Here is a 27,261-nt window from a genome sequence, read left to right on the forward strand (position 1 = left end):
ATGCAAACTCAAACATTAGGAAGAATGATTAGGTGAGGCAGTTCAATGGGAAACTGCAGTGCTGGTGACTGGGAAACTAAATTTGCCAGTAAAGATTGTCCATTTATTCAGCTGATTCCTCTGCTGAGAGTACCTGGAACCTGACTTTAGTGGGAGCTGCTGTACTGTTTCTGGCTTATGACTTACTGCAATGCTTTCTTTATGAAATTCAGAGATGCACAGGCACTCTAAGCCCAGTTTAATCAGCTGCTTGGGAGAGGGGAAAACTATTTAGCCAGAGAGATCTGAAAAGAACCAAAATACCTTGATAAACCATCATATTTTGCAGTGTGCTTGAGCTTATAAGAGACTCTGCAGTGAAATTGGCTGATAGTTCCTCTTGGCAAATAATATAAAATCCAAGAAACAAGAAATAATACACAATACTGTATTATGAATACTGAATCCCAAGGAACTGGGGAAATGTCCTGGCAGGACATTAGCATTCTTTTTAGTAAAATTGCCAGTGAAGCATTACAGTGGAATTCCTCAAAAGGCTAGCAATAGCACTATAGAAGTATTTAGGCCATATTCAGCCTGGAGATTTTACTAAGAGAATTAAATTAAGAAGTATTCCAGTCTGAGAAAGAGCATATGTTTGTTGTCCATCCAGTTTCCCCTCTACATCGCTTTCAGCTCTTTGGCATCAACTATTCATTCATCTTGCCACCATGAATCACTCTATCTGGCTGTCATCCACCCACCTTGGGCTCCTAGAGCTCTCTTTCTCTTCTCCCCATATATTTCCCTGGTTGCCAAGTGAAGTGTTTGAACTCCATTGGTCTTGTTATCCTACAGTTCAATGGTTTTCCAGATTTTCTGTTATCTGTTTTAGTATAGTATGTGCTAAAAAATGAACACTGATACTGTCTGTAGTATCAGAGATTTTTCCATGTATTCCTATAATTTTCATTTTCCTATCTGTTGTTTGTAGAAAAAGCCACATATTCCTCTATTACACATGAACTTTATGTGGTGTATATGAGTGTTAATACGTGCATGTAGAGGGTAGACCACTCTTTCTCGTCCACAAATTCATTTGTGGAGTCATTAAAGCCAAGGTAATATTCAGAATTAGGTCTGAAAAATAATCAGAGGTAATGTAATTACATATAATTAGATATGCTCGATGAGTCAAGCTGTACATGGCAACCTGCCATGTAGTTGGCAAAGTTGGCAGAATGAAATTAATCCACTTGTGACAGCAAAATTCTGAATTAAAGTACCATTTAGGTAGTTGGTACCTCAGTTTTTGTGTAATATGGTTGAGCTGCTGCTGTATTTCCCATTCACATCAGAGTAACCAAGTTCTTGTGTGGTTATACTACAACTGAATCTGGGAGAATGTCAGTAGAATGGTCAAGTAAAATGAGGGAAAATGGGAAGCCAGTTTTGACTCTCATTAAACAAAGTTTTCTCATAGATCCTCAGTATATCAGGCGTGTAATATTAGCCTTTCATTTTTTTTCTTTTTCCCTTGTATTTTTGGATGTTTTCCCTTTGTTTCCAATTCAGGGTGCATGTCAGTTTTCCAGTGGGACCATCCAGAGCATGGAGCTGTGTCTGTGTCATGTACTGCTGCCCTGCCCTCCCCACTGGTCTGTTCACTCTACCTGTGCATGTCTTCTGCAGAAACACTCCATAGTAAAGCGCAGCTAATGCTATGGATGTCAAGTAGGCAGCCTCAAGGCTGAACAAGTACCAGTGCACTTGCTTGATGCTTGATGGTTTTTTGCCTGTTCCCAGAATAGGAAAGAGCTGGTTGACATCTAATTGTGCACAAGCAGCTGAGAGTCCCAGAAGGCTAATTCTTCCACACTGCATGTCTTCCTGCTTTGCTACATGAGCACAATAACCCTGGTTCAGTCAGGTAACAGTTCTGACAGTTGGTTTACTGAGGAAGAGGGAATTATGCCAGTGGTTATATTGCAGGTAAGCTGGGGTGATGGTTGTCTTCAGGTTACAGCATTGATAGGGCCTGGTTCACATCGTGTGCTGAGGTAATTTAAGGCAGGCCCTCACTTAAGTCAAGAATATCAATGATATATGTAAATATAAATCACTCTTTGCCTCACCCGCTTCCCTCCTTCCTGGATGTGAACAGAAAAAAATGTTATTACATCTGTATTTGATCTATTTTCAAGATAACATTTCTGCATTTACATTGATCTACATTTTTAATTGATCTTTCTCCTCTGAAAACTTTTTTTTTTTTCTGATACATGTGTGAATTTGGAGACAGATATTGAATCCTGAGTATGTATTTCTGCTGATTTGATTGATGATGGAAGATGACTTGCTCTCTCTTAATTGAATACAAGTGGAGCATGTAAACAAGGAAGTCACTGAGGCGTGAAATGATGTGGTTTGCCACTAATGAGGAGATAATTCTGCATGTCAGAGAAATCACCTGCCTCTTCCCTTGCAGCTGTGATCAGGAGCACATTCTCTGTCATCTCCACACTACTCAGATTCCCAGAATCTGACTGTGCTCCAGGATGTATTCATAGATCATTCAGCATGTTGAAGGCCAAGTCTTTTCCCCTTCCGTTCCTTTGGATCTCTTTAAAGAAAGATTGCTCAAGTTCTTTCTGTCTTAGTTTTTAGGTAAGGATATGTGTCCCCCTCCCTTTTATAAAAATCCTGCATGTATCCAGATGAATCACTCCTCCAAGCCTGTTTTTGCTTGGGTAGGATAAGATTTAGCATTCTTCTGCTGTGGCTGATTTCTCAGTCTAGATTTGGACCTGTTTGCAGTATTTGGCATGCATTCCATTTATGTTTTGTATCAGAAGTAGTAACTGATGTGCTGTAGTAAAGATAAAAGGCATGTTTGAGAGACTTAGGGTTCAAATCCTCACCAGCGTGAATTAGCAAAGTTCTTTGAAGGTAACCAAAATGTACTGATTTACATCAACTGAGGGTATGCCTGTTTCTCTGCTGGAACCGTTTCAGCTCACTCTGTGTTTAATGGTTGTTGCTCTGGATCTGCTAGTTAGTGTTATTGTGTGAGGATCACACCATGCTTGGTGCTGCTACCATTGCTTATGGCTTGGATTCGGCTTCCAAAAAAGACATACCCACCTGTGTTCTTAGAGCTCTTTAATGCAAATCACACAAACTGTTTGTAGCACGTATTAGCTGGCTTTTGGTATATTTGGGAGTTTTTTATCAGGAAATTTTAACTTGTAATTTACCTCTGTTTAGCACTTCTAGTCAGAACACCTGGAGAATCAATCAGTGAAACATCATTTAATCCCACAGTACTGCACCTACAGAGTTAAGCTATTTAACAAACCCCAGCACTGATTCTCATGCTCTGCTTTTGGTGCCCACTGATCTTCCCATCTCAGAAGCCACTGGTGCTCTTCATGACCTTAACATAACACACAAGACTTTCAGTAGTCTCACCCTGTCTTGGGCAGCACAGGATGAGATGTTGGATCAGTTCTTTATCACTCTGAAAGACCTGTCCAGTTTAAACAGAACACAGGAAATCTTTTTGCTGGGAAACCATCGTGAGACAGAATTTGCCAATCTCAGAGCAAGCACACGATACCAGATTACCCTCCATGGAAGCACTCAAGGTCGGCTTTCTTGGTCCCTGGAAGCCATAGCTACTACAGGTATTTTCTATGGATTCATTAGCCATATGTTCCTTTTCTGCTTTGAAATACAGAACTTCATTTTGTACTGCTGTCCCACTGCAGAAATGATGGGCTTTGTGAGTGATGCATCCTTCCTTAGTTGTTCTTTTCTTTCTTCCTTTTGCACGGGATAAAACTCTTATTGCTATGGAATGAGAGCCTTGAGTGGCTCAGCATGGAAAATGCCCCATGCAGCTTTTAAGGTGATGTAACATCAATTCTCTCTTTCAAATTGCATGTAACGAGAGAGGTTGGTGCATCTGCTATTTACAAGGCACATGAAAATAGCAAGATGCTGCAGGTGTTTATCTGCAGTGGCATTCAAGCACAAGAAAGATTGCAAGGATGTTGTGGATTGCAGCATTGGCATGGAAGTGATGATGTCAGAGAAAAAAAAGATTGTAACACATTGGGAGTACTCCTTTCACCTTTTATACTTGTTACATGAATTTCATGAGGAAACAGACCTATAGCTACAGAACTTAGTTCGATAATGATCACAGTACCAGTGAGTAAGGTCATATCTGGAGAACCTAGCTGAAGATTAATGACTACCTGTCCATCACCAAACCCAAATTCACGACATGAGATAAAATATGTGCATAGAAACACACAGATTATTTCACACGTACTGCAAGGCTAGAGCACCTCATTTCTCAATGGTTGGTTCTCTCTTTTTTTCTTGTTTAAGCAAGAAACATCATCCCTTGATATCATTTGTCATGAAATTGTCATTGTTTTGTCATCTATGTTGGATGCTTTATGGATGAGGCATTTGGATGTCTCCAACAGTCCAAGTTGGTGCATGATCTTGTATGAGAATCTCTTGGTCCTTAAAAAGCATGATGGGGTTTTGTGCGCTTCCATTGCAGACATGCATGAGAAAGGAACGGGAGGAAAAGGGACTCTGCATCATGGAGGTGAATGAAACTGAGCACTCATCAGAGTAATCTGGATTGCTTTTAAGCTGTGATGATTACTGCATTACTTATTATAATCAAGCTTTTACTTTTAATTTTCATTTGAAGGCAATGTGTTTGTTTTGATTTGTTTCTGTTGCCACCAAAAGATCGTTATTTCTGATACAGTTCTTTTCTGTCCTGCTTTCTCTTTTTCAGCTCAACAGTGCTATTTCAACAGGATTCCTATTTTACTTCCATGAGTCTAATTTCTGCTCCTGATAAAGCAAACCAGCTCTGAATTCATGCTTTTTTTTTGGTTGAACGTCACTGTGTTATATCATGAACAATCTCTTCTTTCCAACAGGATGTGAAAAGCTCATAAAAACTTTTGTGTTCCTGAGTAGCAATTTACAATAGCAATTTACTATACATTAGTGAATCTCACTGCAGATAACTGACTGTGATCTGTGAGTGCTCAACCTCTGAAAATACAACCCCAGCTACATATATAAGGCTATGTAGCAGTTGTACAATAAGTACTCTTTTTTTACAGGGGGATAGCTTATATGAGTAATATTGCTGAGTCTAACTTTCATTTATTCCAGGGCCACTTTATCTTCTGCCATAAAATCAGCATAAAGCTTAACATTGAAGTTTACAACTGACAAATCAGATCCATTTCCTTTCATGCATCATCTGATAAATTTTTAGTCATTCAGATTGGGATTACTCAGATGGATTCTGTTCTTGTTATAATGCTGATGTGTTGACAGTGCAGATAAATAAGGAAAGTGCTAAAGGTCATCGCTGTCCAAAGGCCACTGATAGATCATATAGGAAGTTTTTCCATGCAGAAAAATCCAGGTGTTACTCTGTCATTTTCCCCTATGACTGCTAATTTGAAGGAATCAGTTGTATTTCCTCTCTAACAGAGGACTTTCTATTCTTGCTGAGAAAATGATCTAAACTTCTAGATTTAACAACATCAGAGTTAGCTCTGATGGTTCCCAACTTCCTCAGCCACCCTTGTGATGGCTTATGAGAATGTTCATTTCTATGAATGCGGATTTCAGTTTTAGGTTAATATCAGTAACACTGAAAATCCAAAGCGCTCTGCCCCAGGAAGATTTTGTGGACAGAATACTGTAACAAAAGGAAGACAAATCCATTAAACAAAAGATATGCAGACATGGAGTAATTTTCCCCTTCTTTATTTTTTTGGATTAGAAATAGTTTGGAAGAGTAAATAACATCCTTCCTGTGGACACAATTAAAAGCATAAAAATCTGACTTCCAACTGCTAAACTTGGTATCTTCCTACCCTTACAACAGGGTGCAGTATTCACTTCATAATGGCAAACACTGTGTTGTTAATAGTGCAGTACAGTGGTTATAGTAATACTTACTTGTCTCATAGTCAGTTGTAACTAATGTTGGCAAGACACTTGCAGCTGTAAGATGGTCTAAAAGCTGCTTTCTGTAAGCAGTCTTTTAGCATTAATGTGGTTATTATTTATTATTACAGTTCTTTTCTTACTGTTCTGTTGTGCCATGTCTCTGAAGAGACTTCACAAGTTATCTGAGGCAGCTGAGAATGTAAATGTGTGTGTGGATGCATATTTGTGTCACTGATTATAAGTGACATTCATTAACGTGGAGCATCATTAAATAATATGTCATCACCACTAGTCTGTAATGTGAGTAACTGATTGACTCTCTGTCCTTATTCAGAGGAGGAACCTGAGCTTGGAAAATTATCAGTATCAGAGACTGGCTGGGATGGTTTCCAGCTCACCTGGACAGCAGCTGACCGGGCATATGAGAACTTTATCATTCAGGTGCAGGAGTCTGAGAATCCCGAAGAAACCCGGAATTTCACAGTCCCAGGCGGACTGCGCTATATGAATCTTACAGGCCTCAAGGCCAACTCACCTTATAACATCACACTTCACGGTGTGATTCGAGGATACAGGACCAAAGCCCTTTCTGTTGAAACCATGACAGGTATCTTTTCAAGTCACTCACCCAGCCTGGTGGCTCCCTTTCTTTGCAGACAGGAATGGGAGCCAGAGCTGTTGCAACTGCTCGGCAAAGCTTGCTCACTTGCTCAGCTTTGCATGGGGAGCACTGAACTCATTAAAGCTTGGCTGAACATCTCTGGCATGGAAACGTCTCTTGATCAGACTTTCCAATAAGAGTCTCAGTGCCCCCATGGAGCCTTTCACTTTTAGGAATGCTTTTCCCCCCCCACATCTGAATAGCTTGTTTTGTTCCCTTTACTTGCTTTTTGCTGGTTAACACTAACAGCAAACCCCAACTCACTGTTGTACATGCTTAGAAAAGCCCAGGTTGCCTTTTAAAATTACAAAAATCCATTCTTTATTGTGCAGATAATTAAAACCCGAGAGCAGGATTAGTTTTTACCCTTTGGAAGCTACCTGTGAAATGATGCACTAGCATCCATGTAAAGACAAACTTAGGTGTATAGTGTGTGCATCTAATTCAGTGCAAGGCCAGACACCTTCTATATGTTCTCATATAGAAAAGAACACAAATTAAGTACTACCAAGAGCAGTAGCATATAATAAGCTGCATAAGGTTGTTAAACAGCCTGGTTGGTCTAACAAAGATACAGTGCAAGAAGACTGACTTCAGCAGAACTACCTTGGCATAAAACTGACCTGAAAGAAGGAAGGTAAGCCCCATGTTATCAGAAGGTTGCATGAAACTAATCATGAGCCACAAAAATAATTTTCTGGCTGATCTTGTGAAAGATGGCAGTTCGAAATGAGAGCTTATCTTGAGCTTTGAGAGGTAAATACATACCTTTGTCTATCCTGTATGGCTCAGTGACTCTTCCTTCAGATAATTTTTGCTGGACGAGATCTGCTGCCACTGGGCTTACTTACAGACCTTTGCAACCTCCTGTGATTGTGAGATAGCCACAGCTGGCTCATATTTGATTTCCCCCAGCACAGAAGGGGACAAAAGTACACAATAAGAACTAAAGAGAGTTAAAACATGAAACACAGTAGAGCTTGCTTGTTTCAATAATGCTTTAAGCAGCCTGGCTTAGGTAGAAATGTGTCTGGCACAAGTCACTTGCCTTGGGCTGTGTCCTGCTGCAGAAGTCCTGTGCTTTGAGAGTCCTGAGTGTGAGCTGGTAGCAGATTGCCCATTGAAAACAGACAAATGTGGCTAGACAAAGAAGGCTGTACAGGGACAAATAAGAAAACGGACATCATGGGTGTCCTGCCTAACTATGCAATGTGCTCTCTTCTTATGAACTTCATAAAAGCAGCAGAAGATGCCCTGCTGAGGTTTTCCCTTCCCTTTCTGGGTCATGCTCAGCACCCGGCTTTTCAAAACTTTCCCTTCTGGGGACTTCCAATTGTCAGAATTTTCTGAGTCTTCCTGTAACTTCCGAGGGATGTCTGCAGAGAGGAAGAAACCCCAAGGCAGCTATCACTGTTCTGCATTTTGGCTCCAGCTCCAAAATTACATGCCAGCTTCCATAGGCTTAAGCTAAAAGGGAAAGCAGAAAAGCAAACAAAACACAGCCTTTTCCTTTGGATAAAGCAAGAGCTCTACTTTTAGCTTCTAAAACTGGAAGCTGACTTTTCCACATGCCCTGGGGGCATTCAGAAAGGTTCTTCTGCATCTGCTTTCATGCTCGGACCTCAAAGACACATGGCTGCTCCCAGAGGAAAAGGGAAATAGCCATAGCTATTTCCTTATTTACCATGTTGAGATGCTTTTATTTGATTTCTTCACCTTACTGTCTGTCTGCTTGTAGCAAGCTTTTACACAAACCCTCTTCTCCAGCGGCAGCTGGGAATGCTGCCAGGATAAGCAGAGAGAAGTACAGTGTTTGTGAGCAGGAGGAGGTCCAGGGCTGTCCACTTCTGACCAATGTTGTTTCCCTTCTCAGGAGTGCACCCAGAAGTTGGTGAGCTAACAGTTTCCGACATTACTTCTGAAAGCTTCAACCTTTCTTGGACAACCATCCATGGGGACTTCGACATCTTTACTATTGAAATTATTGATTCTAACAGGTTGCTGGAGCCCATGGAGCTCAACATCTCAGGCAACTCAAGAACTGCTCATATCTCAGGGCTTTCCCCCAGCACTGATTTTATTGTCTACCTCTATGGGATCTCTCATGGTTTCCGCACACAGGCAATAAGTGCTGCAGCTACAACAGGTATATAAAACTACCTCAATGCTAACTCTCCTTTCTTCTAACTCTTCCTTACAGGTTGTGCCCCTTTCCCTGCCCTCAACTACCCCATCATTCTACTCATTACCAAATCCTCTACCTCACTGTTTGAAACCTTCTAAGGAAGACCTGCTGGAGACATTTTGAGCTGTGAATGTTAATCCACCATCCCATCCAGCAAAGTCAATCAATCACATTATGATGCAATTTCATTCACACAATAAGTTTGCTCTTGTTCAAACGTTAAGGTTGGGGCAACCTCTGCCACAGCAAAACACATTTCCCAAAGCCAAGTGGGAGATGATGCATGATGTTAGCCTTACATCATGTATTTGCATCTGTCACCCACATAGAGGAGACACAATTCCTCTCAGATAAGCTGATCTCTAGATACAGCTTTTATCCTGATTCTTTAAATAGATTTCAGGCACATTTCAGTCTGTGACAGCAGACTCGTATAAGGTAGATGCATTGCCTGAATTCAGTTTCAGAATTCAGGTTGCATTGAATGAGAGATTGAAAGAGCCCATTTGTCTTGACGTTGGTGAATGAAACAGGAAGGCTTTTAGGTCTTGGCACATTGCACATCTTGAGGTTTTACAGTTGGCAGCTTTTTCAGAAAAGACAGGGAAGGAAGTTTAACGTTCAATGTGCTCTAGGAGGTAAGAGTATAGAAGTGGAAGGAGAGAAGTAGACTACAGAAACAGAAGGTGCGTTCTCATAGTAGGCAGATGGTAGCTCATGTTGTGATCATTTAAGCTTTGCCTGCTCCTATGACAGATTTTCCTAAGATCATGCCAATTTGTCATAGCAATAGATGAATGTGGCCAGTGACATTCAGCAGAATAGCAAACTACAGTGATCAGATAATACAGAGTTCCAATTTCCAGCATCAGCAGATGGGTTACATGGGCAGGGCTGCCAGGGTAATCCTATGAACAACACTATCATAATGGTATGAGAAACACAAAGCTAGATGATCTTTGTGACCTGTGGCTCATGTATATTCAAACTTTTATATTACTGTATTTTGTTGCTTTGGGTTTTAATGATTGCAATACATTTCCATTTGTTTTTCTTCCCATAGTAGAGGAACCTCTCCTTAGCAAACTCAGTATATCAAATGCTACCTCAGACAGCATGTCACTTACGTGGGAAGCACAGGACAATGTCTTTGACCATTTTATTCTAGAAGTCAGAAACTCTGACTTCCGTTTGGACTCCCTGGTGCACACAGTGCCAGGGGCCTCCCGACGCTATGTAGTCACCAGCCTCAAAGCTGCCACTAATTACACTGTCCAACTCCGTGGTGTAATTGATGGGCAAGGTGGTCAGACCTTGACAGCACTGGCAACCACAGGTATTTCACTGTTTCACCTTCCAGGTTTGCTTTTTGCTCTTCTTTCTTTTGCTGTCCACTGAACTGCTCTAAAACATGGTTCCAACTCAGCATCCTGCCTTTGGTAAATTATAGGGAGATCACCACGAGGGGAAGCAGAAAAATGCTGGGCTTGAGGGTGCTTGGAAAAAGAGAGATCTGGACAATGGAAAAGGCTGAAGAAGTGCCCCCAGTGTTAAGGGAGCCAGTAGTAAACCATGATTGGTTTCCTTATATATACACTTATCTGCAAGTTCTGTGTATATATAATTGACTTGCTCCAGATGGTCAATGTTTTTCACAGAGTATCTTTGGACTTGATCTGGAACAAAGTTCTTGCTCATCCCATCCTCACATGCTTTGTTGTGGATGGGAGGCCTTCATGTCTTTATCAGCCTGGAGAGGCACCTGCATGCCATTTTTGTTCTTCATTCTTAATCCCAAATGTCTTCCAAGACATTTGCATCTCTTGTGGGAGTTTCACGCAGCATGCTAAATGACCAGCCGGAACTGCATGGAGTGGTCTGATGGTCTGATGTTCTTCGCTGCCTGATATTTTCATGTGTTCCCAGCAGAAAGCAGGGATCAAGAGGCAACTTCACCCTTTCTTGATGGTCGGTCCACCACCCTGTCACTTGCATTTCTGCCTTTGAGTGTCTAAGACCTGTCCTGTTTCACTGGATGTCAGAGCTTTTCCTGTGGTGATGGTGATTGCAGGATGGCAAGAGACCACTAGGACTTGCCTGAAGAGAGGATTTCAGCTTATTTTGCATGTAGTGTTCTTTGGAGTCTGGGTGTCATGATGTGAACATGCCTGACTGGGTGTAAGCAGCATGTGAAGGAATGTGGCCATTTCAGGATGAGATTGGAAAGGATTGGTTTGCCCTCTCTGACCTGCATGAAGGGCTGATGGCTCCATGCTTGGTTTCACTGGGTTTTGCACCCAAGCCTGTTTGCTTTGGGGATGTTTTCTCATCTCCTCCCATGTCTTCAGAAGTACCATGCTTACATGGTGACATCCTCACTGTCAGCCATGAAGGCATTGATGGTCACTGGTTGACAGCATGATGACAGCATGTGTCCTTAACTGGGGCCACTTGGATTCACCTATTCCTAGACAATCCCAGAGAAGAAGGTGGACTATTATTTGAAAGTCTTGCAATGAGGGACAGGAGTAAAAGTTGGAACATCTAGCAGCAGTTAATGTTTTAGTTTAGAAAAGAATTTCATTCTGTCACTGTTCTCTTTGCCAGTGGGATACAGCTTTCTTACTTTTCTCCCAGCATGAATCACTTACATCATTATTTTCCTGTATCTCATTGCATTTCCCAAGGTGTTCTTGGTTCATACTGGATTGGCAAGAGGAAAAAGAGAAAATCAGCCCAGAGAGCAGACACAGGATTCTCTGACCCCTGACTGCTGGGTCATGTTTGTGCTCTCTCTGTGCTTTAATGAATCTTTAATGATTTTATGCTGAATGGAATAGCTTTAAAACAGGATGGGCAAGGAGCTCACCCCCTCCTATAGCCTGAAGGGCAAGTTTCTCTCCTGGCAGGGGGGAGATGTGATTCTGAATCTCCTATAGCAGAAAAAGAAAGTCTTTGCTTAAAGAAGTGTTCCAACCACTGAACACTCAGGAAGGAGAGCAAGGGCAATGTTGTTCTTTTTGGTCAGTCTATTAGATATTCTCTGATTGTGCCTAATCAGAGGATGAGGAACACCTTATCTGTGGGATCCAGGGCAGTTTTGGCCTGAGATTAGTGCTGAGATAGTAACTGTCAGGATTAAAACCGCTCATAAACTTCAGGGTCCAAATATAAAATGTATCTACAGCTCCAGGCAACAGAAACGCTAAACAGAAGCTGAACTGGGATTTCAAGGATGTCTGGTTTGGACTCACTTAATTCCTGCCTGAATCCTACTTTATCTACTTTCGAATCGGTGTGGGTTTGTATTCCCATCAAATTCCCAGTGTGGAGTCCTGCAGTTTCTATAGTTTTACCATTTTACCATAGGACTGTACACTGCTGGTGCTTCTGTAAATCAGGCCCACATTTCGTTAGGAAAATTGAGTTTATTTAAGAAAATGGATTGAAAAAATGAAAGTCAGCACTAATTTCAGTGGCTTCTTTCCAAAACCTTACAAAATAGCTCTTGCAATGCTCCTTTTTTTATTCTTTCACCACTGCAAAACAAAGCTGAGACTTCAGCCTTAGCTTTAAGCTTCTATAGACCTGAACTGCTATCCCCCAGCCCCGCGGGGTAACGCTGTGTCTTCACCTATGTTCCTTTCTCCTTCAGAGGCTGAACCACAGCTGGGCACACTCACCCTCACAAACGTTACTCCCGACAGCTTCAACCTCTCATGGACCACGAGAGATGGGCCTTTTGCCAAGTTTGTTATACACGTTAGAGATTCCTATGCAGCACATGAACCCCAGGAATTCACGGTGTCAGGAGGTGCTCGCAGCGCTCACATCTCAGGCCTGCTAGATTACACTGGCTATGACATTAACATTAAGGGGACCACCAGTGCAGGTGTTCACACAGCACCCCTCACTGCTTTTGTCATGACAGGTACCTGCTTAAAGGTTTGGAGTCTATTCATTGGTTCATAAAAATAGATATTCCAACATGGATAAAAAGAAAGGGTCTCTACAGCACTGAATATCTTGTCCAGCAACAATGGTTTTGTTTGCAAACTTATGCGAGGATGGGTCAGACCAGTCATGTTTACCTTAAAAAAATATCCAGGAGGAATATTAGTTTAAAGAGGTTTAAGAGCCCTCTAGAGTCATAGAACCATAGAATGATGGAACGGTTTGGGTTGGAAAGGACCAGAAGATCATCTAGTTCCAACCCCCTGCCATGTCTAATAACCTTTTCCAATGTCTAATAATCTTTTTTAACTCCTGAAGTTTGAGGTGGCAGTTTACTTAATAGCAGTTGTATCTAAAGGATCCAGAAGGGACTGGATTTTAGAACAGTTCCTGTCCTGTGGTGTTATAGAATCATAGAATGCTTTGGGTTGGAATGGACCTTAAGGTCATCCAGTTCCAACCTCTTGCCACAGGCAGGGATGCCTCACACTAGAACATGTTGCCCAAGGCTCTGCTCAACCTGGCCTTGAGCACTGCCAGGGATGGAGCATTTACCACTCCTTTGGGCAACCTGTGCCAGTGCCTCACCACCCTCACAGTAAAGAAATTCTTCCTTTTATCTAACCTGAACTTCCCCTGTTTTAGTTTGAGCCCATCACTCCATGTCCTATCACTACAGTCCCTGATGAAGAGTCCTTCTCCAGCATCCTTGTCACCTCAACTCATCCTTTATGTCTGAATATTTTGGTCAGATTTGACTGGGATTGGTTGTACATCACATGCCTCCTAGATGACCAAATAAATGCCACAGAGTTCATCTTGTATATGTATTATGTGGCCAGTATGTGTAACTAGGGCTTGTCACATAGACGTAGGATTAATGGAGAAATTGAGGCCTTATTCTCTCTTCACTAACATGCAGTGGAAACACCAGTTATAGCAGCAGCATCCTCACAGCATCTAGGCTGTGGCTTTCTGTGAAAGGCAATATCCATGATCATTTTCCTTAAGGCAAATGGTTGTGTTTTGCACCAGCTCCGATCTGCCGCCTCCCGACAGTCAGTCACATAACCAGAAGTGAGCAACTACTTTCAACCCCCTGCTCTTTCACTCCACCAGAGCCCAAATTCTTCCTTGCTGAAAATAAATCATAGACATTGGTATTTGGAGAGGATGCTTCCCACAGCTAGGTAAACAGCAGAAGGATGTGCCAGCAGTTCACATAAATCTGCTGGGCTTAGAGTGTTGGTGTCATTCAACACCTATCCCAGGAAAGTAATTTCAGCTCATTATTTGTTTATCCGCCCTCTCAAAGACCTAACCAAAACGTGAATCTTTGGGATTGCTTGGTTAGAAGTAAGCTGCACAAATGACTCCAGATTGGGTAAATTTGAGCTGAATCTCTGGCACCCAAATGTGTAAACATCAAAACATAAGGACTTCCAAATTATAAAGCTTCAGGAGGAAATTTTCATGCCAAGTCCTAACAGGACATCAATTTCAGTTGTTATGAAATGTCAAAACCAAACCCAAAACCCCTTCTCAGAGAAAGTTCTGTGTTTAACCAACTGGTATTTTCTTAAGTGAGTGGAACGTGAATGATTGGAAGATGAGATGAGTTTAGCCTCTGTGCCAACACATCAAGGTTTGATTAATAATGTAGAGAAATACTAGTAATGCCTTGGATCCAGGATCAAGACCAGGGCTTAGCAGAGCCAGTTGATCTTCCTATCTGACTTGTCAGACTTTGAGTGAACAAAATACATCTTGTGAGAATTTGGCCTCTTTATTTTACTTGATTTTTCAGCAACTTGGTAGGAAAGTTTTGAGGAGCTGATCCCCAGCTTCTAAACTTTGACAAATGTCATGCCCATGTGAAAAACAAAAAGACCGCTCACTGGAATTTCTTTAAGTTGTCAACAGACCACGCTAGCAGCTGCCTGTGAAGGTCTTTGGACATGTTAGCTCTGTTCTGCCATCATTAACCCCTGCCCTTAGCCGGTGCAAACTCTGGCTTCTCTCCTGTCCCCTGTGAACCCCAAAATATTTAGTGCTTGCACTGGCTATGACCCTGACTGATTAATGCCCTGCTTCTGGCAACTCTGACCCCTCCACCACTGAAATGAAAAGCTGGAGATATTCATGTGAAGTAGAGAGATAAAGAAGCAAAATACAGGAACTATGAATGCCAAAGTTGAGGCTTTGTCCCTAAAACAGCAATGATGGAGACAAGTGGAAGGAAATGAAAGCTTTATGCATAGCATTTCTAAGCCAGTTTTGGTTATAACTGTCTTACAGTGCATGTGCAACAGAAGAAATGTGCTTATGCAGTGATCTTGGAAGGAATTTCAACGGAGCTTGTGAATTGACGGTGCTGAGACACCCTTGATGAAAATTACGCACCTGACTTCTGGAGGCTCCATTGAAAATCCTGGCCTTGTGGTCCTGGCTATGCACTTCTATTAAATCCATACTTTGGGGGAAAATGTGATTTATGTTTGGTGTAATCTGTGACACTTTCTAATTTGCAATGTTTTTCGCTTCTTTTTTGTGTGTGTTTTTGCACCTTCCCTTCTTTCAGAGGCCATGCCCCCACTGGAAAACCTAACTGTCTCTGATATTAACCCTTATGGGTTCACAGTGTCGTGGATGGCATCGGAGAATGCCTTTGACAACTTTCTAGTAGTCGTGGTGGATTCTGGCAAGCTGCTGGACCCACAGGAGTTTCTCCTTACGGGAGCCGAGCGGCAACTGAAGCTTAAAGGCCTTATAACTGGCATTGGCTATGAGGTTATGCTTTATGGTTTTGCCAAGGGGCACCAAACAAAGCCCCTAAGCACTGTGGCTGTTACAGGTATTTTAATGTGAAAAAATTGTTCTCTTCCATCCTTTTTTTCTTGCTTTTCTTCTCACATGGAAGATGTCTCATGCAATCCATTTGCAAAGCAAACCTTGGCTTTTGCGTCTTTTGCTGCATCCTGGCTACACATAACTCCGCGTGATCGATAGGTTCACCAATGAAATTCTGTTCCTTTTGACTTGATGTTTCTCTTTTCCCTTTACAAGGGATCCTGTAGAGGCGCATGTTGTGGGTTGAGGGGTGAAAGTTTCTGGTGTGGTCATGCAGGTTCTTCTAACTGAAGTCTTTCAAGAAAAAAGGCTGCATGTGGGAGCTCATCTTGTTAATAGCTGCTGGGCACATCAGCATTCTACAACTTGCAACCATCAGGACCTTCAGAAAGAGCCATGAATTTCTTGCCCATGGCCTCTGTTCTATCACTTTCTGTGTGGGTTCCACCCAAAGACCATCAAGTGTGATCAGCGCCACCTGTAAAGTTGGCTGGCAGTTCTCTCCAGAAGCTCACGTGTTCACCCTCATCGTAACTGTGGTTTTCCAGCAACATTTGAGCTTTCTTGAAAAATCATTGCAGACTGATTCTCTAGCCCCATAACCATCCAGTCGCATCTGCATGACACTGTCTATGCAGTAGTAAAGCTGGGGGTTACCTCATTGGGCATTCTTCTGTGGAAGAAAGAAGTGCTTTGGAGATGCTGTAAGACAGTAACCACTCCAGTAGCATTTCTCTAGGTAATGATGCTTGACCATACTGAGCTAAAGATATTTTGCAGGTAATAAATAACTTACAGCTCCTGGGATCCTCTTGAATGGGTTCTTTCACTAAAGACAGTCTTGCATTTGGATTTAAGTGTGTGGTTTAAGGGATATGAGTTTTCATGATTCCCCTTGCTGCTTCAGCGTTTGTTTAATATTGAAGTAAAGGGTCCATCTGCTCTGAAGCATCACAGATGTCAGAAGTGCATGAAATAAGGGGTTCGCATGAAGTAAAAGACTCTTTGAAGTGGCTTCTGTATTGTCCTCCTAACAGAGAGAGACCTGACAATATTCAGGCATGCCTTCTATAGCAAGAACTTGGGTTTATTATACATGAAGGTTTCACAGAGCTATCAAGGGAGAAATGCACCTGAAACTTGCTATTAGCATGTGTAACTTTGCATGTCAGAGGCAAATGGTGTATGTCCATGCAGTGGATTTGCTATTGGAGTGGAAGTTGGAATGAGCCTGCACACACTCACATGTATCTTCTCCAGTATGTGTATAACGCTAACAGTCTTTTTACTTGATTTTTTTTCAATAGCTGGCAGATTGTTTCCCTTTCTTTGAGCTATGGTTGGATTCTTGCAGTGTGCTATAGCCAGACCTTAAACGGGTCTCTAATGAACTGATTAAAAAGTCATTTCTTTTCGCTACTGTTATCTTCTCCTTTTTTAGAAGCAGAACCCGAGGTCGACAACCTTCTGGTTTCAGATGCTACTCCAGATGGCTTCCGTCTGTCCTGGACTGCAGATGATGGGGTTTTCACCAGTTTTGTTCTCAAAATAAGGGATACCAAAAGGAAATCTGATCCACTGGAACTAATAGTGCCAGGCCATGAGCGCACCCAGGATATAACAGGGCTGAAAGAGGGTACTGAATATGAGATTGAGCTCTATGGAATTAGCAGTGGACGACGTTCCCAACCCATAAATGCAATAGCAACCACAGGTATTGTCTTTACAGTAGGAAAAACATAACACGTTTGTGCCTATTTCTTTCAGCATCTCTCCTTTTCATAACCTGCTTAAGGCATTACAAACTGCCTCCTGCATGTCCCTTATCCAAGTTACTGGTTCAGTGTGGTGTAGTTACTTATAATCAATCATCTTAGATTCCTTAGCTTCATCACTGTCTATTTAATATGGTTTGATTTAATTACTTTTTAATATGGTTTGATTTAATTACTTTTATTATCTGGAATTAGGTAGCAGATTATAACAATTAAAGCATAGGCTCTGAGGGACAGAAATATTGTCTCTGTATCAACCTTTTCCTGTGATTCCTGACACTGATTACATATTGGCACTGCACAACACTTTACCTCCTTAGAAAAGAGGTATGACAAAACAAATTTACCAGAGCTATTAAGAATTTTATTTATGGCTTCATCAGTGAAGGACTAAGCACCATTAACTTAGATCTTACCAGGAGCAACATGTGCTCGATTATTCAAAATCAACTTGAGTTTCTTGCAAAATCAAAGCTTTGAACTCCCTCAGCAGAAGTTGTTATATATTCTCATTCTTGTGTGTCAGAAACCCTGATGAGAATGAAGAAACATTGTAAACATAACTGCAAACGGCTTCTGTATGAAGTTAGCCTAAACCTATTTGTGTTTCTGAAAAATCTCCACCAGAACAGAGCTTCATATTCTCAGTGTCAGGGAGAAAGACATTTTTGCTTTTGTAATGGGAATATTTTCTCCTTCCGTTATTTTTCTATGAATATATGCAGATATGAGTCAAGTAAAAAGTTCTCGAGGCTTAGGTTGAAATCTTTAGCTTAATTTAAACAAAGAAAAGGTTCATAATTTGAAGGATTTCATTTTGGTACTTTTGAATGAAGCTTTTCTTTTTTTTCCCACCAAAATCATGGTTTCATTTGGAAACATTTAAATCCAAAGCAAATGAAGCAACGACCCACATTCAGTCTCTCAAAAATGTTGAGCTTTCTGCTATGAAAACACAGTAATTTCAAGTCCACCTAGTTTCATGAGGGGAATCAGAAGGGACCAGGTGAGTTCAGTGTGTGAGAAAGCCAAGAGAAATGCATAAAAGAGGCATTTGCCCAGTCGTAGCAGTGTACTCCAGACAACAGTAACTCAGCGCTGAACAGCTTCTCCTGAAACACCATGGACTCATGATTCACACTAATGTCTGTAGTGCCAGTTGTTAGCATGGAAAAACACATTTCTGACCAGCTCCACTGATTGATTGCCATCACATCCCTTGAATAAACAGCAAGGGCATATTTACCCTCACCCAGACATTTATATGAAGCAGAACATGCATCCGTCACAAGCCACCATTCTCCAGGCTCATGTGGATTGTCTCATAATGGAGAGGGATGCTTAAAGTCAGCTGCACTTGTTAGCAACATGTCCCTATTTTCACTGACTTCCAGGATATTTATGGTGAACCACTAAGAGTTCCCATTTTCCTCATGACTACATTCTTCACTTCTTTCAGGAAGATTTAGCACATGTCAGCTACTGAAGCCAATAGCCCAGAAGATGTTTGTCAGATGTAAATAGCCTGTGGATAATTGATAATAGAGCTGGAGCCACAAAAATCCAGCTAAATAATCTGAACTGCAGGTTACACCACATTGGGAAGCTGGGCCACCAAGACATCTAACTGATTTCTGTTCTTAGGAGTGGATTATTACACAAACGTATGTATATTTATAGCATCTCCAGTCTGATGGCAAAGAAATATTTCTGTCCCTGAAGGGTGTAGCTCACACAGGCTTATATTCAGCCTTGCTTTATTCTGGCCTGTATACAAGTTACAAGGAACAAATTAGCTAGAAAGTCTTTAGGTTTAGTAGAGGAGATGATAGTAAAATAACATTTGGAACAAAGCTAGCAAACAGAGCAGCAAACCTAAACCAAACACTACCTGGAAATGAAGGCAGAAAAAGAATGTAGATTGAAAATCCTTCTCTGTATTTACCACTCCCAGTTTCTCCCTTTTTCCCCACCTGGGCATGTGCCCTTGTACACACAGATGTTGTCTTCAGGGATTGGGTCCAAGCAATCTTCCCACACCCATCACAAGTAGTTCTTCCTCCATTATTTACTTATATGTGAATACACATGAGTGAACAGCAGTTTTCCCCCAGATCCTGCTAATAATGTTGTTAAAAGGTTATCTTCTTTGTGGTGATGATGGTACCCTACTCTGCATTTATCTGTTATTTTACCCTCATAACTTCTGCTGTGATAGAAGTCATTAATTATAAAAACACTGTACTGCAAGGCAGCATTGTGCAGATCTGCAGTGTCTAATCAAGCTGGCACAAGGGAGTTTGTCCACTGCTGCTTTCAGAGAGACGGTTGGTGTCTTTTGGAAATTCATTTGTATAATGTTTGTTAAGGTGCAGTTCAGCCCTCACTGGGGACCACAACCTGGCTACGTGCCACTTCGTGTCCTTGGTAGGAAATGTGGGTCTTATGCTGCTGCTTTTCTCTTCTTCTAATGGTGTTTTGCCACACCATGAAGCATTTTTCAGCTGAGAAGATCACCAGATACTTCACATGCTCTTTATACATGATAAATGTCACCTGATGCTTCCTGTTGCCTAGGAGAAGAACATACTCCTATAGTCTGTTAGGAATGGAAGAACAAGTTCCTGGAAAAAAATCCCCAAAGAATAGCTGCTACTCAGATTTCATGGGTGCTTCAGCAACCTCACAGGGAAGTTCTCTGTCTCTCAAACAGCTCATTGGGAATAACGCTGGAGGATAATGCCCATTACCTGTATCTGCCCAACAGACGAGCTGGGGTTTTGTGAGTGACAAGACAGAAGCATGCTGGCCATTTTTATGCCTGCTTAATTTTGGCTTTCAGGTACCTCCAGAAGAAGGTTTCATTTGCTGCGTTTTAATTTCCCTGTGCTCAAAAGTACTACTCTTACATGTCTGGGACTCATGCCAGGACTGATGCTTGCTGTCATTGTTCGCTGTACTTCCTTTGCCAGGTTTGCTCCCAGGAAAGTACCTGCAGTTGTGGCGCTTGGGGATGTGAAACTCTCAAATAGTCAAGGTTTTTCTTACTACTGTTTGTTATACAGTTTACCTGCTACAGAAAACAAGCGTTACACCCAAAGAAGTGTGCACAGCAGAATCCAAATGGGATGGATTGGGTACTTTATTTTCTGGGAAAGGCTACAATTCACCATGTCTATGAAAATTGAGTCCTGGTTCATCTCTTTGGTCTCCAGAGTCATCACGAGCACTTTTCACCAGTCACAAAGTGCACCTACAATGTGAAGTGAAATCAATGTGATTTTCACTTCTCTCTCTTTCCCAGTTTCACTTTACGCTCCTCTGTTTCCTTCAGACTGTACCTAAATCAGTAGCAATTTCATGTGCCATGTACTTTTACTAGCCCCACCTTACTTTCTTAGTTATCTTTAATTCTTTCCTTTTTTCGGCTTTGCCATGAGAACAAACCCCTCAAACTCAACACGTCTCATGAGGTCCAGATGAGTAATTTACATTTCTCTTGAGAGCTCCGTTGTTTTTCTTTCCTTGCCTTTCTCTTGATTTAGTGCCTTGCTGCTAGAGCTTTGGGTACACATGGAACAAACAGCCCTTTGACTCCTTGCCCACAGACACGTTCTTTCCAAGCTATTTCAAGCCCAGTCACTTTTTTTCTCCTCTTACCCCTTGCCCCTGCTCTCAAGCTGTCTCGACAGCTCTTAATGTGGCTTGATATCCCCTCTGTGCTTAATGACCTACTCTGTGTGGGCTGTTTAGTTTTTTTCACAACTGTCAGGGTTGTTTTGGTTGCAGTCAAAAGAGCAGACTGGAAACAAGATGCCCAAGGTGAACTTTGAAGTGGCAGGGCTCTTTACCATGTCCTTCCAGAAGCCCTTTCCATACTTGTTTTACAGTAGCTGAATTAAGCCTTAAACTGGAATGATTCACAGTTAAGTGTTGGTTTGCATATTCAGGTTGGGACATTTTGGCAAACTTGGGCTGTGTTTGCCCAGCTTGCTGATCTAATTTAGATGGGCAATATAGTGCTCAGGTTTATGCAGGGAGAGGCTGTGTTGTATGACAAAGAGCTGCAGTGGAACCACAAAGTGCCTTCCTCATGATGGTTGTACTTGGATGTCCTCTGGACGGATGTGCTTAAATGTACCTAAGAAAATCATGGTCTCGGATAGAGATTCGAAGAAGAAAATCTTGTCACTTCTAGTTTGAAGCCAACAGAAGCTATAGCCAGTCAGTGCTGGAGAGAATGGACCCTTAACGAACTCCTGCACCAGAGTCCTGGTCTTTTTTAGGCATCATAGAGCAGAAACTTTATGCTCAGGTAGAGAGATCTCTCCACTGCTAAGGGCTGTGTGTCACAGACAGGGCTCTGAGACCCAATGGAATGTCTAAAAATCATCCAAGGGAAACTGGGCTGGAAAAAATATAAATACAATGATTCCTGGGTAGTGCAATGGCATTTCTGTAAGTATTCTTCCATACTCTTCTATCACACTGAAATCTCTGTTACTTGTATGTACATGATATGTAGGCATATGTCTGGGGTATTTTTAAGCTATGCACTACTGTAATGTTACTGAAAAAGGAGAACTTGGACCACATGGATAGTTGCTGTCAGTGTGTGATAAAACCATTAATTGTTTGGTACTCCCTTCATTAGTGTTGTTCAGGACAGAATATTGATAGTATCAGCTCTTGGGATAGAGGGATAAGGCAAATCAGTGTTCCAGCACTAAGGACTGATAAGCAAATGATTTAACTTTTCTTTCTATGTGGTGTGTTTGTTCTCTTTTCTCCGTTGACAGTTGTTGGATCTCCCAAGGGAATTTCTTTCTCTGACGTCACGGAAAACTCTGCCACAGTCAGCTGGACGCCCCCTCGCACCCGTGTGGAGAGCTACCGCATCTCCTATGTCCCTGTCACAGGAGGTGAGAACTGGGAGGAGGGACAGGGAGGGAAATGGTAAAGGGAGAGCAGAAAGGGTTTGTTCTGTTGATATCCATCTCTCAGAGCAGCTCCAGGTGATCTTAAATCTCTTTTTTCTGCAACCTGCTGACCAGGACCATGTGTGTGCATACACAGTCCCAGCAGTCAACCTCCGTCTGAACACAGTGTCCCACATCTCATGGGCAAAACTTGTAAGTCTGCTCAGATCTAGATGCTGGGTGACTGTACCCCTAATAGGGCCATGTTCACAAAACTCTCTATTCCTGCTGAGCCTCCGAAGTAAGGCTTTATTTCCAAACTGTCTCATTATTTTGTAGGCACCTTAGGAGATAAGCATATCTGAAAAGATGGCCCTTGGAAATAATAATTGTAATCCATGGTTATAATAGTTTTCCAAGGCAGTGATTCTTCTTAGTACTCCCCAATGATGTTTTTTTCCAGCCATTATACCGCTGTTTTAGTGTTCAGCTTAAAAAACTTCCCATACTTAAACAGATTTTTAGCATAACTTAGGGGCATCTCTGAAAGGAAATAGCTAAGGAGCAAACACTGCAGACATCAGGACCATAAAAGACTTGCTGTTGACTCAGACAAGAAAAGATATAGGCCTTTAGACGATGTAGTATGTAAGCACGCATGTAACTTTAAATATATAGTGGTACCACAAAGGAAAAGGAGCAATCCACAGACATAAAGTTAGGCACTTGTCTAAGTGGCTTCCTGGAATAAATTGAGAATATGAAACAAATATATATTCTGTGTCCTCACCCACATATGCAGCACCTCTTAAAATAACATATACTACATCTTGGTTTGAAATGAGATGGGTGAAGAAGAAACTTCCAGCCCTTACCAGAAATAAAGCAGATCTAAACTGCAAGTCCTGTCCTCACAGGTGTAAGAACTTCCATGTACAAAGTGCTGTGTTTTCACCTTATATCTCATTTGTAAAATGAGATTTTTCTGAATAGAAATGATGATTTTTTTCTTACTGTTGGCATACACTAGGAATGAACCAAACCAATGTCTCAGAGATAGGTGTCACGGCAGCAATACTTTTTCCTGAGGCTGCCCTTTGACACTGGTGATTGTAACTAACTGGAGAAAATTCACCTCCTCCTGCACAAGTACATCTATGTTGGTCATAATGTCTTTAACTTGGAACACATCCTTCTAGCATTTACTGGAGTATTGTGTCACTAATCCCTTGGCATTTGGCTTCCTCCTAGGTACTCCAAATGTTGTTACAGTTGATGGAAGCAAGACAAGGACCAAGTTGGTGAAGTTAGTCCCAGGTGTAGACTACAATGTTAGTATCATCTCTGTGAAAGGCTTTGAAGAGAGTGAACCCATCTCTGGCATTCTGAAAACAGGTGATTATATAAAGAGGAAATGGGAGGGTTTCAAACACATTGTCTGTGCTGTAGGAAAGACTCAGAAACTGGAGCTGTAGACCCACTGAGATCCCATTTTTGCTGTCCACACAAACTGTAGGAAGATTTTTGGCCAGTCTTTCTTTGTCTTTGTATTTCAGATGAGTCCAGAACTTGTAAGTTTGATTAGGCTCCCATTTGCTAATGGCTGAACCAACTTGCAGTGAGACAGAGACCATTCATGTATTTACAGTCCTAATACATCAGAAAAAAAGGAACAGTTTAATTAATACCATTTTACAGATGAGGTAGCGAAGGGCCAGCTCAGCTGAGCAGTTCAGACCAGTTTCATTGTGCACTCAAACTCCGTATCTCCCAGGTTCCAGACTGTTCTAAGCATAAAAACAGTCTCTCTTCTAGTTTTTCTTCAATACAGCTTTAAATATCCCTGCAGGAAATGAGGGTCCACCATGCTCCTGCTGACCCCATCCTGCTGTCTCATTCATTCATTCTTTTTTTGTGGGGGATAATAGATATTCAGAGAACTAAGGCAAGAAACAAGATGCTGAGTATTGGATAATATAGAATCATAGAATCATAGAATCATAGAATGGTTTGGGTTGGAAAGAATCTTAAGATTCTTAATTTCCAACCCCCTGCCACAGGCAGGGACACCTCACACTGGACCATGTCACCCAAGCCTCCATCCAAACTGGCCTTGAACACTGCCAGGGATGGAGCATTTATCACTTCTTTGGGCAACCTGTTCCAGTGCCTCACCACCCTCATAGTAAAGAACTACTTCCTTATATCTCTCCTGAACTTCCCCTGTTTAAACACATCACCCCTTGTCCTATCACTACTCTCCTTGATATCATGAAATTTATAGCCCATTCCAGCTGTACTGGAGGCAGATATCTATCCCAATTCAGGGAAAACATAAACTTGTGTGCAAAATAGAGTCCCATGAGGCAGTAAGGCAGGATGTGTGGGGATTTTGGATGGTTGCTAGCTTTTTGATTGGTTTATTTTTAAACATGCAGGGCAAGCTGGTGGAAGGTCACAGTGGCTATCAGTTGCCATTACATTAGTTATTTTTTCCAGCTCCGTCTCCTGAGTTTGCTCCAAAAAGCAGTGAGATTGGAGGGTGTTGAGAGAAATATGTCACCTCTGACACAGCCATTAAGATTGATCATATCAAGACTGATCTGAGAATATAGTGATGTCTGTTCCCGGTGTTGAATCTTTTCAAGCATTGACCTCCCCTTCCAGTAGAGGCATTTGATGTCTCTTTATAGGCACTGACGTCTTTTCTGCGGAGCTCCATTATTCTGAAGGGGATCATAAAAGCTGCATCAAGCAGCACTGTTTGCACATTTTATGCCATATATTTTCAACAGACCATTGCACAGAGCTGAAGAATGTTTGTCAAATTCTCTGAATCTGTTATTCTCTTTCTTGCAGCTCTGGACAGCCCGTCAGGCCTAATAGTGGTGAACATCACAGACTCTGAGGCTCTGGCAACCTGGCAGCCAGCAATTGCTGCTGTGGATAATTACATAGTCTCCTATACTTCTGAGGATGGTAAGAAGAGTTAGTGATGGGTCAGGGAGCTGACAGCATTGCAGTCTTGAGACCGTCTTAGAAATGGGTGCAGCAGTGTGACACCAGGAAGATGGCTGGGGGTGTTATTTGAAGGAGATGCTTCCTTGCTGGAAGCACTTTAGAAATTCTGCTGTTAGTTAAACATTCCCAATTCAGACATGAACAGAGAAAAGCGAATCTTGGAATGAAAAGTTGGTGTTATTATTCATATGAACACTAGAGAGTGCTAATACTTTTAGATAAAGGACTCTAGTATTAATTCATATTCAGTATAGGTATGAACAGAGAGATGCGCTCTGGGCTTTTACAGTTTTGACCTTGCTTGCAGCTAGTAAGAAAAACATCAGAGTGGAGCATGGGGTTGAGCACATCATGACATGAGCAAATAATGCTGGGACCTGTTCTCTTTTGTGTTCTCTTCTTAGAACCAGAAGTTACTCAGATGGTATCAGGAAACACTGTGGAGTATGACCTGAAGGGCCTTCAACCTGCAACTGAGTATACGCTGAGTGTCCATGCACTGAAGGACACACAGAAGAGTGAGACCCTCTCCACCCGGTTTACTACAGGTGCTGTGTCCCACCTCACTGTGGGGAGACCTGCCATCTCTTCTAGTCCCACTGGGCTTACATTTCTCAAATACCTGAAAGTCAGCCAGCACATTGTGCTTTTTTTATTAGAAACCTGGATTTTAATAGTATTTTCACCAAATTTTCTCTGGTGGAAGACAGGTGTGATCCAAATGGTGGTTTTCTGCCATCAGTTCTACAGAGTCTTACACAAAGCAGGACTTCTTTGGGGGTCCAAACCTGGGGGTACCAATGCTGAAGATATCCAGTTGGTTTCATACTATGGCTTTCCATGAGTATCAATGAAATCATGGAAAACTCTCATTTTCTTGACTGGTCCCAGGGTGTTAACTAGAGAGCCAAGAGCTAAGCCATACAAATTCAGCATTATAATTACAGTGGAGAAGGGAAGCTGTAGCCAGACCAAGTATGGAAAGTTTTCCTATTCAAAAGAGGCATCATCAGAACCAGAGTTTTTTCCTGGGAATGTGTAAATATTGATCTGTCTTGTGGGAAATAATAAAAGGCACAATATTGTTTCAAAAAACATTTCAATGCAGCTGCTTATAAACTAAAGTGCCTGAGACAAGCCAATATTTTAACTTGGATAAAGTAAATACCTTTATTTTAAAACCTTCAATGGAGAAATTACTTTTTTGTCACAAAATTTATCTTGAAGTGTTTTTCAATTTCAAATTTCTGTGGAGAAAAAGTTTGCTTTCCTGACCTGTTTTAATATAATGCCCATAAGATAGCCTGTGTACTAAACTCCATATAGATGTGACTGTAATTGATCTATTGTCTCCTTCAGGACTGGACGCTCCGAGAGATTTAAGTACTGCTGAGGTTCAGTCAGAAACAGCTGTGATAACTTGGAGGCCTCCACGTGCTCCTGTCACTGGCTATCTCCTGATCTATGAGTCCATTGATGGCAGAGTCAAGGTATTGCATTTGTAACCAAACCAAAAGAACTGTGCCTCAAAATGGGGCAGTAAGGCTGCCCTGAAGTGTCCAGCAATAGAACATAGTCATGTGCCTTAAATTAAACATGGTAAAATGCTAAGTACCTGTTTCAGTGCTAGCTTGAACACAAATGCATTTAAAACCTGCTTAAGTACTTTTGTATGTTATATCCTGAAACAGAAGATCAATTGCAGCCTGACTTTTGACAGTTATCTCTCCACAATACAGATAAAAGCACAAGCAACTATTCTGCCTTAATCCAAATCAGTATCATGGAATAAACTCACACCTCCCAAAGAATGTGTTTCCTGTTTCTAATCTCAGGAGAATGCATTCCTGTGCAAGTGAGATCTCTAAGGCGGGATGAATCACCGTTGAAAGAGCCTTTTGCTCTCCAATA

At 41.7% G+C, this 27,261-nt stretch overlaps 1 protein-coding gene across 4 annotated transcripts in view; it reads left to right on the forward strand.

The window, feature by feature from the left end:
• The window catches only part of TNC (tenascin C), a 72,370-nt gene that overhangs the window by 37,308 nt on the left and 7,801 nt on the right, over positions 1 to 27,261 (forward strand). Inside the window, exons 11-21 of one of the 4 annotated variants that reach the window (XM_030507173.1) lie at positions 6,320 to 6,592; positions 8,520 to 8,792; positions 9,895 to 10,167; positions 12,487 to 12,762; positions 15,367 to 15,639; positions 17,077 to 17,349; positions 22,210 to 22,332; positions 23,581 to 23,724; positions 25,189 to 25,308; positions 25,755 to 25,898; positions 26,710 to 26,840. In XM_030507173.1, the coding sequence (XP_030363033.1) occupies positions 6,320 to 6,592; positions 8,520 to 8,792; positions 9,895 to 10,167; positions 12,487 to 12,762; positions 15,367 to 15,639; positions 17,077 to 17,349; positions 22,210 to 22,332; positions 23,581 to 23,724; positions 25,189 to 25,308; positions 25,755 to 25,898; positions 26,710 to 26,840 (2,303 nt within the window). The remainder of the gene's footprint in view (positions 1 to 6,319; positions 6,593 to 8,519; positions 8,793 to 9,894; positions 10,168 to 12,486; positions 12,763 to 15,366; positions 15,640 to 17,076; positions 17,350 to 22,209; positions 22,333 to 23,580; positions 23,725 to 25,188; positions 25,309 to 25,754; positions 25,899 to 26,709; positions 26,841 to 27,261) is intronic. The other 3 variants (XM_030507170.1, XM_030507171.1, XM_030507172.1) reach the window with 3 other exon arrangements.

This window comes from Strigops habroptila, chromosome 15 (assembly GCF_004027225.2).
Source record: "Strigops habroptila isolate Jane chromosome 15, bStrHab1.2.pri, whole genome shotgun sequence".
NCBI lineage: Eukaryota > Metazoa > Chordata > Aves > Psittaciformes > Psittacidae > Strigops > Strigops habroptila.